The 13,976-nt window shown below is 43.0% G+C and overlaps 1 protein-coding gene across 6 annotated transcripts in view; it reads right to left on the minus strand.

Moving 5' to 3' along the window:
* Osbpl1a (oxysterol binding protein like 1A) overlaps window positions 1–13,976 on the minus strand; it is a 187,612-nt gene that overhangs the window by 56,429 nt on the left and 117,207 nt on the right. For all 6 annotated transcript variants that reach the window (XM_021215014.2, XM_029546728.1, XM_029546729.1 and 3 more), the window contains one exon: window positions 5,137–5,293. In XM_021215014.2, the coding sequence (XP_021070673.1) occupies window positions 5,137–5,293 (157 nt within the window). The remainder of the gene's footprint in view (window positions 1–5,136; window positions 5,294–13,976) is intronic.

Genomic DNA, 13,976 nt, shown 5'->3' on the forward strand with positions numbered 1-13,976 from the left:
CTAACCATCTATCTATCTATCTAACTAACCAACTATCTATCTATCTAACTATCTATCTAACTAACCATCTATCTATCTAAAGCACCTCTGGGCTACAAGAAGGCATCTCAGGAGCATGGGTGGGCCTGTGGGTTCCCGGGCTTCAGTCCTGCTTCCAAAGACCAGCTTCTTCACCACCTCTTTCCAGCATAGCATAGGAATGGATGAGCTCTACATGGTAGGAGGTCACACTTTTCCTCAGAAATTCCTCTCAAAAAGCAGTCCAGCCTACCTTCTGTTTCTTCCTAACACTCAAAGTGACTCCAAGCCTGCCAGCTTGCTGTTCTTAGATGAAGTCTTAAAATCTCTTGAGTAGTCCCTTATGACTAGTCCCTCATGACTAGTCCCATGTGTCAAGCTGGCACCCAGCTTTGTGGGGAGGACCTGGAATGTAATTTTGCAGATGAAAGTCCTGCAACCTGAGCGGATGCTGAGATTGAGGTCTCTGCTTCAGCTCCTGCCATCTAAGCTGCCAGTCTGTTCCAGGTGCCCAGTGTGCACTGGGTTCCAGGAGCCCAGTGTGCACTGGNGCCCAGTGTGCACTGGGTTCCAGGAGCCCAGTGTGCACTGGCTTCCAGGTGCCCAGTGTGCACTGGCTTCCAGGAGCAGACACTGTAGTTTACTGACTAGCAAGTCAGTCTACATTCCAGCACAGTGAAACCCTTGCCCAACCTCCACACTGCTCACAGGACACCCCACTGAGTTGGCATGGCAGGCTGTTTCTTAGTGCTCTGTGGGGTGTTCAGCTGGTCAGGGGATGCCCATGCCTAGACTGCTTGAAGATCTCCCCTGCTGCTCTCTCCTTCCATCCCAAACATCTACCTTTAAGACAAGAGAGAACACAGCCTCCCTGCTGTCTCTAGACTCTTCTATAAACCTGCCGGATTCTGGACAAAGTTCTTGCTCTTTCTCCGATGGCTCCAGTGTAGTGGGAATTTTGGTTTCTTTAAAAACCCAGTTATATTATATGAATATGGTAGGTTTTTTTAATCCAAGGTGTGAGATATGGGGCTACTGCAGATTGTCCACAGTCACGATTGTCTCCTCTTCTAGGAAGGGCATGGTTTCTGTCATCTGCTGATAGTTTGTTTGAAATTCTGAGGACTCCTGAGAGGTAAATGCGCGAGCCCCAGGGGGCTGTCTTGGCTGCTGCTCCCCTGGCTGCTGTACTTGCTACTGTGGGATTGCTGTTTTGCTGAACTGCTGGTTGGAAATGTCCTGAAAATGGAGACTGGACTTGCTTCCAGGAACTCAATCCTCTCAATCAGCAGAAAGTAATCTAAAGAGGCCTACGCCCCTTCCCTTCCCGCTTTAGCCATCTTTCTCTCCTACCTAGTGTTAGGGGTTGAAGTGACTGGGATGGGGTAACGGTCGGAAGGGTGGTAGATAACAGGACCCAGTAAGGCAGCCCCAAAAGAGCGTGCCTTCAGCTCCAGTGATGGCAGAATATGTACTAACACTTCACGTTCCCTCAATACATTTATACTTTCTGGAAAATACTGACATAGATTATAGTTTTCGACTTCTTCATCATAGAACACAACTGTTAGAGCATTCCTCTCTCTTCAGCTTCCCAAGAATTCACATCACACACAGTCATGGAAAGCAGGGAAGCTACCATCATGTGTGTCTACCATCATGGATGTCAGCATAACAAACGCTTGCAATCCATATTTAAGACAGAGCCTCACCCAGATTAACAGATAAGTGAACCTGCGTTAATTAACATCAGATGAAATACACAATCCGCCATTTCTGCTGTGAGAAATCTTTCTCCACCTCATTATGAAGCTATTTAAGTTTCACATTTAGGGGTTCAGTTCGTCTTGGATTTATAATTATACGCAGCTATGCCTTGGAATCTGCCCTGAGCCTGATATGAAAATCTGCAGTTCCTGATGTCAACTATATAAGATTGTGTCCTATGTGCATAGAAACCTAAATATGACTTCTGTGTATTTAAATGATCTCTAGATTACTTATAATAATACCTAACATAAAACAATTATTTCAACTTTTGAAAGTACTTTCCATACAGTAGGTTAAACCTGGAAATAGTGAACCTGGAGGGACCTGTCTATGAGAGAGTTCATTCTTACCCTTCCCCAAGTAGATGATTACTAATTATTCCATACCACCGCCACGAACACCCTCCATTTTTTCTTTCCCTCACTGATCTGCCATGCTAGCTTTATTATAGGACCAGTTTTCCTCCATATGATGACTTTCTATAAGTCAATCTATCTCCTAGAAAAGTCTGAACTAAGTGTTTTGTCACAGACCTTGACATTCAGTAGAGAAAACAGTATCCTTTCATGTGATCTAGTTCCTGGTTTTGACTCTTGAAAACCCTCTGTGCTTCAGTATACACTTCAGAACCCATTTCACAGCTTCCAAGGACAAAGAAGGTAGCTTGAACTAAAATTGTATTATATCCACAGATCAGTCTGGCAAGAGGACCTTTATGACAATGAGTATTCATTTTCAAAATTATCTGTATCTTATTCTTACTGTGTGGGTGGATTTGGGGGGGGGGGTAGCCAAAATTGATAAGCTTGTGACTTCTAGTAGTTGCTCCAAGTATTTCTTTTCCTCTAGTTTTAATTCCAGTTTCTGTTGATAATTCACAAAAATGTAATTCAGTATGCAACAACCTCGCCAAATATTTTTTACTAACTTTCACAATTTTTCTATGGATATTGTCTTCTATATAAACAATTATGTCATCTGTGGATAATGACAATTTTATTTCTCAAGTTCTTGTGTGCTGTGTCTCTGGCTATGGGCTCTCAATTAAAAAAATGTTTAAAAATTAATGAATCAAGACCATGTCTGATTTCTGATGTTGTGACTGCCTTGTCTTGTCTTAGTCTAAGCACTTGCTGTAGCAGTTGACACTGCAGCTCGCCCTCTGCTAGGAAGGATCACTTGTGTCCTCTAACTGTGGATGCTGCTGATACAGGGAATGGCATTCTCAGAACCTCCACTGAGTCCAGCAGCCACTTACTACCTGCTTTGTATTTTTACATTATATTCAGTGACATGCTAAAACCCATATGTTTACCAAGGAGAAGTATCTGGGGGAAAGTACTACAAGTTAAAAGATCAGAGCTCAAAAGAAATTAGGTGCAAGTACAAAGAACTGCTCGTTTGGAATCTGGCCCAGATGGCAAGAAAGCCTTGTCACTGTAACTGAATGCAGTATGGTAGAGGTTGAGCACTGACCTGTCAACTAAGGTATATTTTGTATCAGAAAAAAATGGGTCCTGTCTAAATGAATGGAGTGAGATTTTAACCATTGTTAAATTATCTTTCTATTGGACAAATAGTTTCATGAAAAATTAGAAAAATGGTTGAAGTACTTTTATAAAATTATCAGTATATCAGTTAAGATGGGTTTATAATTAGTAAAGGTTCTCATTTTTTATTTGAAAGAAAAACAATTTTTAATCCATATATACCCACATATCCCCTGGCTATAGTTGAGTCTTACAAAACATGAGCATGTCAAAGCTACCTTTTCCAAGCCTGCAATTAGTAAGACTTCTGACAATTTCTGAACTTCTGTACTTCTGATGAAACAGAGTAAGAGAAGAACAAGTTATTACAATTACCATTTTAATAGGATGCCCCTTAATTATAAATGTAACTTTTCTGGTTAGGCCTGTGGTTACTTATATCTTCTCTCCATACAACTTGGCTTGAATTGATCTTAACAATTCCGAGTTGCATATTTGTACCCTTTTGGGTTTGATTAAGAGATCAGAAAACATTAGTACAGCATAATCACTTTAAATACAAAATAGCTACCATCTTGTGACAGCACATATACAGAAGGGTTAAAGGCCAGAGGGGAGTCCCAGAGGCCATGGCCCAGAGCAGCTTCTTGGCCCCTGGCACTGTACTTATTTGGGTATTTTTAATAACTATCTCAAGAACTCAGATTGTTTTTTATTTTACCAAAGATTTTGCTTGTCTTGACACTGATAACACAAGATGTGTTTAGTAACTGGCTGTGTCTCTTACAGATATCCATCTAGGGCTTACTAGGAAGTATCTCATGTCCTAGATACACACACACACACACACACACACACACACACACACACACACACACACACACGTCAGTCCTATGTGACAAAGTTACTGCTTCTGACTATGGACAAGAGTTGTAGAAGACACTATGAGCCACATCATCTGTAGCAGTGAAGCCATTAAAGTGTAAGGATCTACAAAGGAAAACTGCTTTAATCTAATCAGTTTCTAAGTCAGTGTCACATGAACTTTTCAGTATTTAAAAATCCACTTTTTTTTCAAAGAAATGCAAACTTAGAAACTTTTAAACAAGGGAATGCACACATCAGAGCAGCACTGAACAATGCTTGAGGCAGCTGTGGTCAGAATCATGGTGTTATACAATCTATAGTTATAAAACAGAATATTGTTGGAGAAATTAACTGCTAGTATCTCCTCATGAAGACAACAGGATAACCCACTTGATAGTAATTTTATAAAATTACACTCTACCACTCTGTGAACTTGTTCAGAAACCAGAGAACTATGGTGTCTGTTACATCTCATCATTTGGGACAATCTCTTGCATGAACCCACTGGGGAAATAAAACACTAATGTCATTAGAACATATAAAATGAATGTGTTCAGCAAATCCTGGACCTTAGTAACAGCCTTTGTTTAAATTTAACTAGATTGTGACAGCAGGCTGGCAACATTACTATTCGCTCTTAAAACCAACAAGAAGATCAAATGACTAGGAACCAAAATAGCATTGGGAGGCAGAGTCATAAAAGATGGATGATGAGCTGGAACAGAGCATCCGTTTCAATGGGTGCCTCTGAGAGCCTCACTCCCAACCGAAGGATCAGACACTTCCTGAAAGCCTGGGGGCCAGAACCAAGCTCTAGCTCTGCCTCTGAACGGACAGGGGACATTTCCTCCAAGTGGACAAAGAAAGAGTTCCTCCAGTCCTGCCAACATAAACATAAACACCCAGCACTGGGGAGGAAGCAGAGGAAAGCATTTGCTTTTAAGCCAAGCTGTGTGACCATGATGGCTGAGTACTATCCGAGCCTCCATACCTGTGCTTTTTGATGCCATTGGAGAGCGCGTCTCCCCCACCACAGTCTTTTCCTTCAGACATTCTGTGTTTTCCACTGCTCACAGGCACTTCGTTCTCTTCAAAGGAGTGTGCTGTCACAGCTTCCAGGCAAGTCAGCGACCCCTCGGACTCAGAACCTGTGGCAGAGCAGGCTCATGATGAATGTACTGAACTTGGGTGCAAAGGCGTCACTAATAATGGCTATCTCCCTCCACACATTGCATCGGGCTGTGAAACTCAAGCAGCCTACTTTGTCCTTTCTTAATCCATCCGCAAACACCTCCTCGGGATTTCAGAGAACCTGTTCCCATTACAGCTCACATGAACTTATGTGACAGATGGACACTTATATAAAGTTACAGTTAAACTGATTATACATACTTAGGGAGAGCCAAAGACTGCTGAGTTCTTTAAGAAATCATATTCAGTAGTCTCCCACCCCCAAATTTCTATTCTCTCCTTCTCAAGGCATCTTAACTTTAGCATACCCCAAAAAAGATTCAGTTTTAAAAATTTGTATAAGAAGGAATATCTACAGCGTTGCACTTAAGAGAAGTTTAAGTCATCAAATCCTGCAGAAACAAAAGTAAAGGCAATTTTAACAACACTGCTCTGCATGATCCATCTGAACTTTCATGTCCATACATCAGTTGTGAGGCAGTTGTTCTAAGGACATTTCTAGTTGCCTAGGATCTCAGAATGAATGGAGCCTTCTGCTTGCTGGGGACCAAGAAGATGATTCACTTCTGTACCATCTACAGCATCTGCCGAGACTCTCATGGTCCATGTAGTCTCTGAGCATCCTCAGGATACTTTGCAAAAGGTGAGACAAGGCTCTGAATTACCATCAAATAAGTATGTTAACAATCTCCTGGCTTGCAAGTAGGAACTTGGGACCCAAACCCCAGTTTGACCACTTATTCCTGAATAGTTTGTTTCTGCTCAAAGCAGTAGCCACTCATTCTCTAGAAGCCTTTTTCACAGAAGGCCTCTGTTTCTGGTCAAACACTATTCAAAGACCATCTGTGACCTCCTGTTTGACTCTACCCTCTTGTGCTCAGTTCTAAGAAACTTGCCTTGCACAGCTGGAATAACCGGCTTGGTTCGTGTTAGTGCAGAACTCCCACCTGCTACGCATGTAGCCCAGCAGCAAGTAGCTTAGGCTTTTTTTTTTTCTCTACTATATGCTAGCACTTAGCTCAATGCATGGAGTCTTATTGCGATTCCATTATGTTGATTCAGAAGCAAACAGTGCCAGTTGTACCATAGCTGCTTGCACCATATAGTACACCTTGAGTCCAACTTGTAGAAAGGCCACAGCTTTGTTCTCTCATGCACCACCATACAGACACACACTAGTAGTCCTCCCACACACACTGTTTGGCTTGCCATGTGTGTTAACTTCAATATGCTTGGTCCAGGGAGTGGCACTACTAGGAGGTGTAGCCTTGTTGAGGGAAATGTGTCACTGTGGCGGTGGGCAAAGAGAGCTTCCTCTTAGCTGCCTGAGGATGGTGGTTCCTCCTGGGTGCCTTCAGATAAAGATGTAGAGCTCTTGGCTCCTTCTCTAGTGCCATGACTGTCTGGATGCTGCCATGCTTCCTGCCATGACAATAATGGACTGAACCTCCGAACCTATAAGTCAGCCCCAATTAAATATTGTCCTTTATAAAAGTTGCCTTGGTCATGATGCCTCTTGAGAGCAATGGAAACCCAAACTAAGATACCATGGTTTTAGCTCCTTGAGGTCAACTGTGGTTCAACAACTACATAGAAGATTCCAGAAATCACTAGTAAGCTTTAAATTGTGGGCAGCAAGGTGATAGTATCTAATGTCACCTTTGTCCTGAAGGCTGTGGTGGTAAATGCTAGAAGTGAAAACACTTCTAACAGGGGCTTCTGAGACAAGCCTGAGGCAGAGCTGGGAACCCATCAGCCAGAAGAGGCTCATGAGCTCTGTGCTGCAGCGTACGGAGCTCTGTGCTGCAGCGTATGGAGCTCCATGATGCAGCTTACGGAGCCCTGTGCTGCAGCGTATGGAGCTCTGTGCTGCAGCGTGTGGAGCTCCACGATGCAGCCTGCAATTGATTGGTCTCTATCACGAATTTCAAGAGTTTAAACAGCTTTGTCTTAGTAGGATTTGAAATGCAGTTGTACTATGTAATTTAGATGTCAAAAATATAAAAGCAATCAAGTAGTCCTTAGGCTTTTTTTTTTTTCTGAAACATTGCTATACACAAGATACTCTGTGTTTGAAATTTAAGAGACACAAATGACAGAAAGGGACTTCCCTCCTTACAAAGCTTTGCTCATGGTCTGTTTTTAAACTAAAGAGATGTGCAGTAAACAGTAAACAAGAGATAGAGAGGTAAGAGCTTCTCTGAGCAAAGACCGACTTTCTCCATATTAGATCTCAGTGTGGCACATACATAAGCTGAGGTCCCACTTTTGTGTGTTTTGGTCATTTTAGAAATATGCACATGGGACCACCATGCTCATCCCAGGGACACAGAATCAGATGGCACTACAGACACTTGTCCTCTCTGGCTAGTGGTACCTGGCAACTCCCTGTGTCCCTTCTCTTTGTCATCTTTCTGTTCCTCCCCCTTCCTCTTCCCCGCCCTTACCCCCTCCCTAGCGCCTCCTCCGTCTGGACTATCAGTTAAAAAGCTCTGACAAAGGTTACTAACTACCTCTATTCTGCTGAGTCTAGTGGCCATTGTTCAATTCTAACTGTGACTCCTCTACCCTCTCTGACACTGCTCAATTTACCTCTCCCTTCCTAGGAACCATATGCAAAGCAGGCACAAAAGATTCCCAAACCGTAAGCCCTGGCAGCTACCCATGGTCCAGCAGAAGCACACTGTGAGGGGAACAAATGTGCTCAGTAAACTGTTGCAGGTACAGTAACAGAAGTCAGAATGGGGACAGTGGCCATCAGGCGTCAGTCCATCCTCATAGTAGAGAACAGTGTCAGCAAAGGGCTGAGTAAGCTGACAGGGAGGAGAATGACAGTGTGACATCACAGAAACTGCCATACCAGGTAAGAGGTAGGTATGAGCCAATACTGGAGCAAAAAGATGCTTATAAAACAGCAAGGGAAGATGCAGGAAGGAGCGTGCATCATATACATATGACATAGGATTTAAAAAAGCAGCAGAAGCAGGCAGAAGACAGAGGACGGAGAGCAAATCAAGAGCAGCCTCCCTCTGGCTTATAGGGGAGGGAACAGAATTCTGTTTTCTAACAAGTGCTTCTTACCTCATGGGTATGAAGTTGATCATGTATGAAAGTAGAAAGCATGGAACCTCATGGCCAGCAGCGAGGTACCAGGCCTAATATTTCAGTATAACAAAGACTGCACCAGCAACAGGAACCTATTCTTCATGCGCACACCTTTAACACACACGCATCCACCCATTTCCAGAGCTACACTGTTTCAAAAGGAGAACCCCAGAGCCAAACTATTTAATCTCTCAATTACATGCTTCCTTTTATAAGAGGTGCCCCGATCATGGTGTCTTCAGTGATAGAACATAACTGAGGTGTAACAGGGATAGATCATTAAAGATGTTTCTCATGCCTCTTTCTCACTGAGGGGTACAGTTCTGCTTCAGTGTGTGCTTGCATCACGATAAGCTCTGTGCTATGGGCCTAAAAGTGATGTGGCCAACTGAAAAGCTGAGAGTGGACCGAATCCTGCAGAACTGGGAGCCCAAATAAGCCTCACCTCATTAAGTGAATCATCTCAAACAGTTGTTACAGTCATGAAAAGGGACACACTCAGACGGGAATGGTGACAGTGATGTGAACTGACCTAATCCTAACACACAGCATACTCAAAAGTGCTTACAAAGGATGAGCAATTTATGTAAAATTTCTAAATCTTACAATAAAAAAGTAACAACAAAAATACAAAGACAAAAATGTAACTCCAAACAAACCCTGACAAGCCAAAGGCCTTACACATTTAATACATGAACTGGATTCTAGGCGGGTCAGCTCTGACCTCGGGATCACTTCCAAAAGATCATATGCGATCATAATTGCCTCCACTGACTTTTTACTAATCTCATTAATTTTTTTCTAATATTTTTAAATGCAATCACAAGAAGTTGATTTTAACAATATATAGTTCACACCATATTAGCCATTTACCTTATTTCTGAACTTTCCCCTACAATTATGACCCTATGATATACAAATAAACTCAGAACTTTTAGGATGCCTCACTGGTCCCTGAAAAATAGAGCAAGGGGACTCTGATATTTCTGGCATCACTCCCAGATCTTCCTCAGGGCAATTGGGAATATCCATCTAGCCTAAAGACAATGAATGGGAAACCTGGTGTAGTTCCTAAAGGAGTCAGCGAGTTGTCATGGAAGCTATAGTTTACAGAAAAAGTACAGCAACAAAACACTGTGGAGAAGCCGAGGGACACAACAATCTCTGGCTAAATAAACGGTAGTAACATTAATAGAAGGGCAGAGACAACAGGAAGCCCTCTAACATTTTTAATGTGGTAATTACCCAGATGTTTAAGGCTCTGATCATATTAGAAGTCAGAACTATTCTCAACACAGTTCCAATTGAATGTGGCACCGTGGTTGGCTCTGAAGTCCACTCCACTCTTGTGGATCAAAGGCACCTTCAGAGAAGTGATTACACAGCAGGGCTCTGTCTGAGCAGTGTGTTCATCCCCTGCTGCCCATTGTGGGGGAGGTGGAAGGCGGGGCCTGAAGGAGAAGGCAGACTACTAGGAACTTTGAAGAATGCATCCTGTTCTGGGTACCCGCCCTCACCCCTTGCCACTCCCAAGCCATTATGCAGTGAGCAGTGTCCTCTGTCATAGATTCCCTCCTATTAAAGCACACTGGGACGTTCTGTGTCACTTTAGGCCAAATGACATTGAGCCAGTCAATTCTGGTCTAAAATCACCTTTTCCTCCTCTTAGTTGATTTGCTCAGGCATTTTGTCACAGTGACAAAATGTGATTAACACAATCCCCTTTCTAACCAAAATAGCATGGTCCAAGTATGACAGGGTTACAGTAACTCCAACATTACTCTAGAATTAAGATATTCCTTACCTTTGCTTTTTCAGAGTACAGGAGTGTTTCAGGTGTTGACTAATTAATCCTTCCTACCACTAAAAGGCTGGACGAACAGGTCAGAAAATTCACATTATAAACTTGCCAATAATTCCCTTGGGCTGTCCTGATAAGTATTCTGACATGGAAGAACTGTGACAACATCCAAATCATGTTTTCTCCTCTTAAGGTTACAGGAAGAGGAAGAAGTGCAGGCTCGATTTAAAGCTTTCATTGTTAATGGTTATCCATGAATTAGAGCTGCTCTTATGATGCCTGGAATAGCCCAAGGTATAGCTTTAAATGTCAGTGCCACAATTTTATTTGGCTGTAGGCATAACTGCATAAACTCAAAAATAACAGTAATAAATAAGTGAGCAGAATAAAGAAATAAAACTGATCACAGTCCTACTTAAATTATGAACTGAAATGATGATTCCAGGGGTGGTTGCCAAAAGACTGCTGTAGTAATTTATAAGGGACTAAGGAGAGCATGAGGCAGAATCTTGGCCATGGATTTGGGTCACAGACATTCTAGACATCCTCCCCAGAGGGAGTCTGAGGTCAAGGCCTGCAGATGCTTGTGACAAGAGCTTCTCAAAAGTACTTGCTGGTCCCTAAGGAATAAATCTATTCAGTTTTCTTCAACTCGAAAGATCTTTGCATATAGTTGAAGAATTATATGAACCACAACATGCTTTGGAAAACCTTAATGTACCTGAGTACGAAATCTCACGTTCCCAATTAGTCTTGGTTGACAGCCCCTTCTACCCTATCTTCATGACGATCACAGATGCATCTAGTAATTCTGCAGCTGGAGCCCAGTTACAGAGTAATTGTACTTTGGAAGGGAGTTTCATGTGACCAACAAACCAGCATTTGTAAAGTACCTACAACACACTAAGACTAGCTTCAGAGACAGTTTGGAGAGCTTAATGAGATATGGCTGGTGCCCCCCAAGGACTCAACATTCATAACAATGGAAGACATACATATCTGTAAGCACATCTGTTTGAGAATGTTTGAGAATTTGGGGGGAGCTCTTAGGGAAGGCAGGGCCAGCTTCTGAGAAAACCTGACAAACAGGCTTCAGCAGGAAGGATAAAGCCAATGACTTCAAGGCAAGGCAGAACACTGGGTGTTGCTAAGAACCGAGTGCTGAAGGTATGTGGTCAAGATACTGTGGCACAGGCAGAGAGAAGGGTAGTCACAGAGCAAGATAGAGTCCTCAGAGACTGGGGTTACACAAGGTCAGACCACGGAGTGTGAACTTGAACCCACAGCTGACAGGAGTCAGTAATTGTTTTACAAGATGATGACTAACATCTGATTTAAACTTTGCATATAGCCCTGATAATATCATTGCCCATGGTACTCTTAACTACAGACTTAGATTAAAATCACAGAAAGGATTTAAGAATTTGGGAGTCCCAATGTTCAACATCAGCTTCCCTGAGTCAAAATCAGACTGGTTCTGTACCTGGGGGCTCTAGAGAAGACCCTTGAGTCTCTTCCCATCTGCATGGGTGCAGGTGTTGCAAGCTCTTAATCCAATCTCTAGCTACCTCCATGTCACCTCTCCTTACGTAGCTATGTAATCTGCCTTCTGGAACCCAGAAAGCTAATGGTCTCTGCACTGCAAAGACCCTAATTAATAATATCTGCAAAGATTCTGTTGCAAATGAGGTTCTGTTTACAAGTTCTAGCAATTATGAGGGCATATGTCTGGAGATCTTCTTCTCAGTACACCTAGGGACATAATGTGTGAAAAACAGAGAAAAGGATGTGACTAGGAGACCTACTGAGAGAGCAGAGTCGTATCTGTGGGGCCCAAAAGGGGGGAGCGGCTAGGCAAGGGTAGCTCTTACTCGCCCAATTCATATTTGCTGAGCACTTCTTTGACTAACATCTTTGAACTTAACACAAGTACCTCCCCCATTAAGTAGTTTATAGTCTCGTTGTGTGCAATCAACCGATGCTTACTATGTGAAAGACATTACCAGAATACAAAATGACTGTAACAATGTCCATAAACAGAAAAAAACAAAAAGGGAGATATTCAAACTATAAATGCCTTGGCTAAGAGACTTCCAAGAAAAGGAAAGAACAAAGATCAGAGGCCTGAGGGTACACACAGTAAATTTAAGCCTAGCATTGGTTCAGTATGACTGGAACAAGGGAGGTGACAAGGCAGTTGTGAAAAAGTGGCAGAGAACCAGGTCCCTAAGATGCTAGCACCTATTATGGCCATTGGAGGGCTCTGTGCAAAGGCAATGCAGATCCAAGCCTACAAAGGATCCCTCAGTATCCAGTAATAAATCCTGTGTGATCTAAGGTACAAGCAGGGAGGCCATTGGAGAGCTACTGAGACCAGGCAGCTGACACACGAAGGAGACTGGCACTGGGGAGACAAGCACACATGTCCAGATCCTGCTGTCCTTTAAAGGTCGATCTGACAGGATTTGATGATGGGTGGAATGTGAAGAGAAGAGATAGAATCTCTGGTGGATCATGCAAGGGTTCATTCAACACTGGCCTCTTTGAGTGGTAATGCAGACCCTCTACTTACCAAAATGTAGAGGTCAAACTTGTGGGAGGGCCAGTGTTCTCTCTCAGACACCTAATGGTATGTAGGCATCCCAGGCAGACAGTAAGTACTAAGCAAGGAAGTATCTGGATGAGCTGGGAGACCAGGTGTAGAGTGAGACTGGAGATGCAGAGCTGGTAGTTATCAAAATGCGGGCAAAGTCTAAAGGCGTGGTATCAATGCCACATGGGCTGTGATGTACATCTGAGTCACCAAGAGTTGTACAAGCACAGATGAGCAAGTTCTCTTTGAACTGGGCCCTCAGGTTGTATGTAACTACTAAACTCTCAGGAGATCTCCATGTTACTGGTCTGGAGACCACATGAAGAGCAGTCATGGCTTATCAAGTCTTGACATGGCAACATCATGTTGTCACAAAGTTCACACTCTAGAAAGCTCTCATGTTTAAAGTAAGTTTATGGCTTTTCTGGATGCCATACTTTTATAGCTTTGCTTGGTCATGTGTGGTTACACTAGCCTGTAGGCAGAACATGTGCAAGTCTAGAGTGTGAAGAAGGAAAAAGAAGAGGTTCCTCGACTATATCAAAGCTGTGGGAAGAATGTGGATACGACACCAGTACATGAGGGAAAAGAGCATTAGGAATGCCTGTTGTAGGCATGAACACAAGAACAGCAGTGGAGGCAATTGATGGCCAAGGACAGATGTTTCAATAGATATTGATGAGGACAAGGAACCACAGATGGCTGGGTAAAGAAAGATGCCTTTACGTGAGTGACAGGGGCTAGAACTCGAGGCACAGAAGGATTGGTTTCAGTCATGGTGATTATCACAGCCATAGTCCTTAACTTGTGGAGGTGTCTCAGTTACTTTTCTGTTGTGACAAATGGCATGCCCAAGGTCATTCATAAAAGAAAGCATTTAACTTAGCTTATGATCCATGATGGCAAAACAAAGGCATGTCAGCAGGGACAGCCAAGAGCCATCCTTCCATCACAAGGAAACAGAGGGGCACAATGGGAATGGCACTAGTCTTGAAACTTCACACCTTGTCCCTAGTGACACACCTCCTCCAACAAGAGCATGCTTCCTAATCCTTCCCAAACAGTTCCACCACTAAGGGACCATACATTGAAACATGTGAGCTCATGGAGTCCATTCTCATTCCAAAACAAGCATGGGAGG

Source organism: Mus pahari, chromosome 15, assembly GCF_900095145.1.
Source record: "Mus pahari chromosome 15, PAHARI_EIJ_v1.1, whole genome shotgun sequence".
NCBI classification, from domain to species: Eukaryota; Metazoa; Chordata; class Mammalia; order Rodentia; family Muridae; genus Mus; species Mus pahari.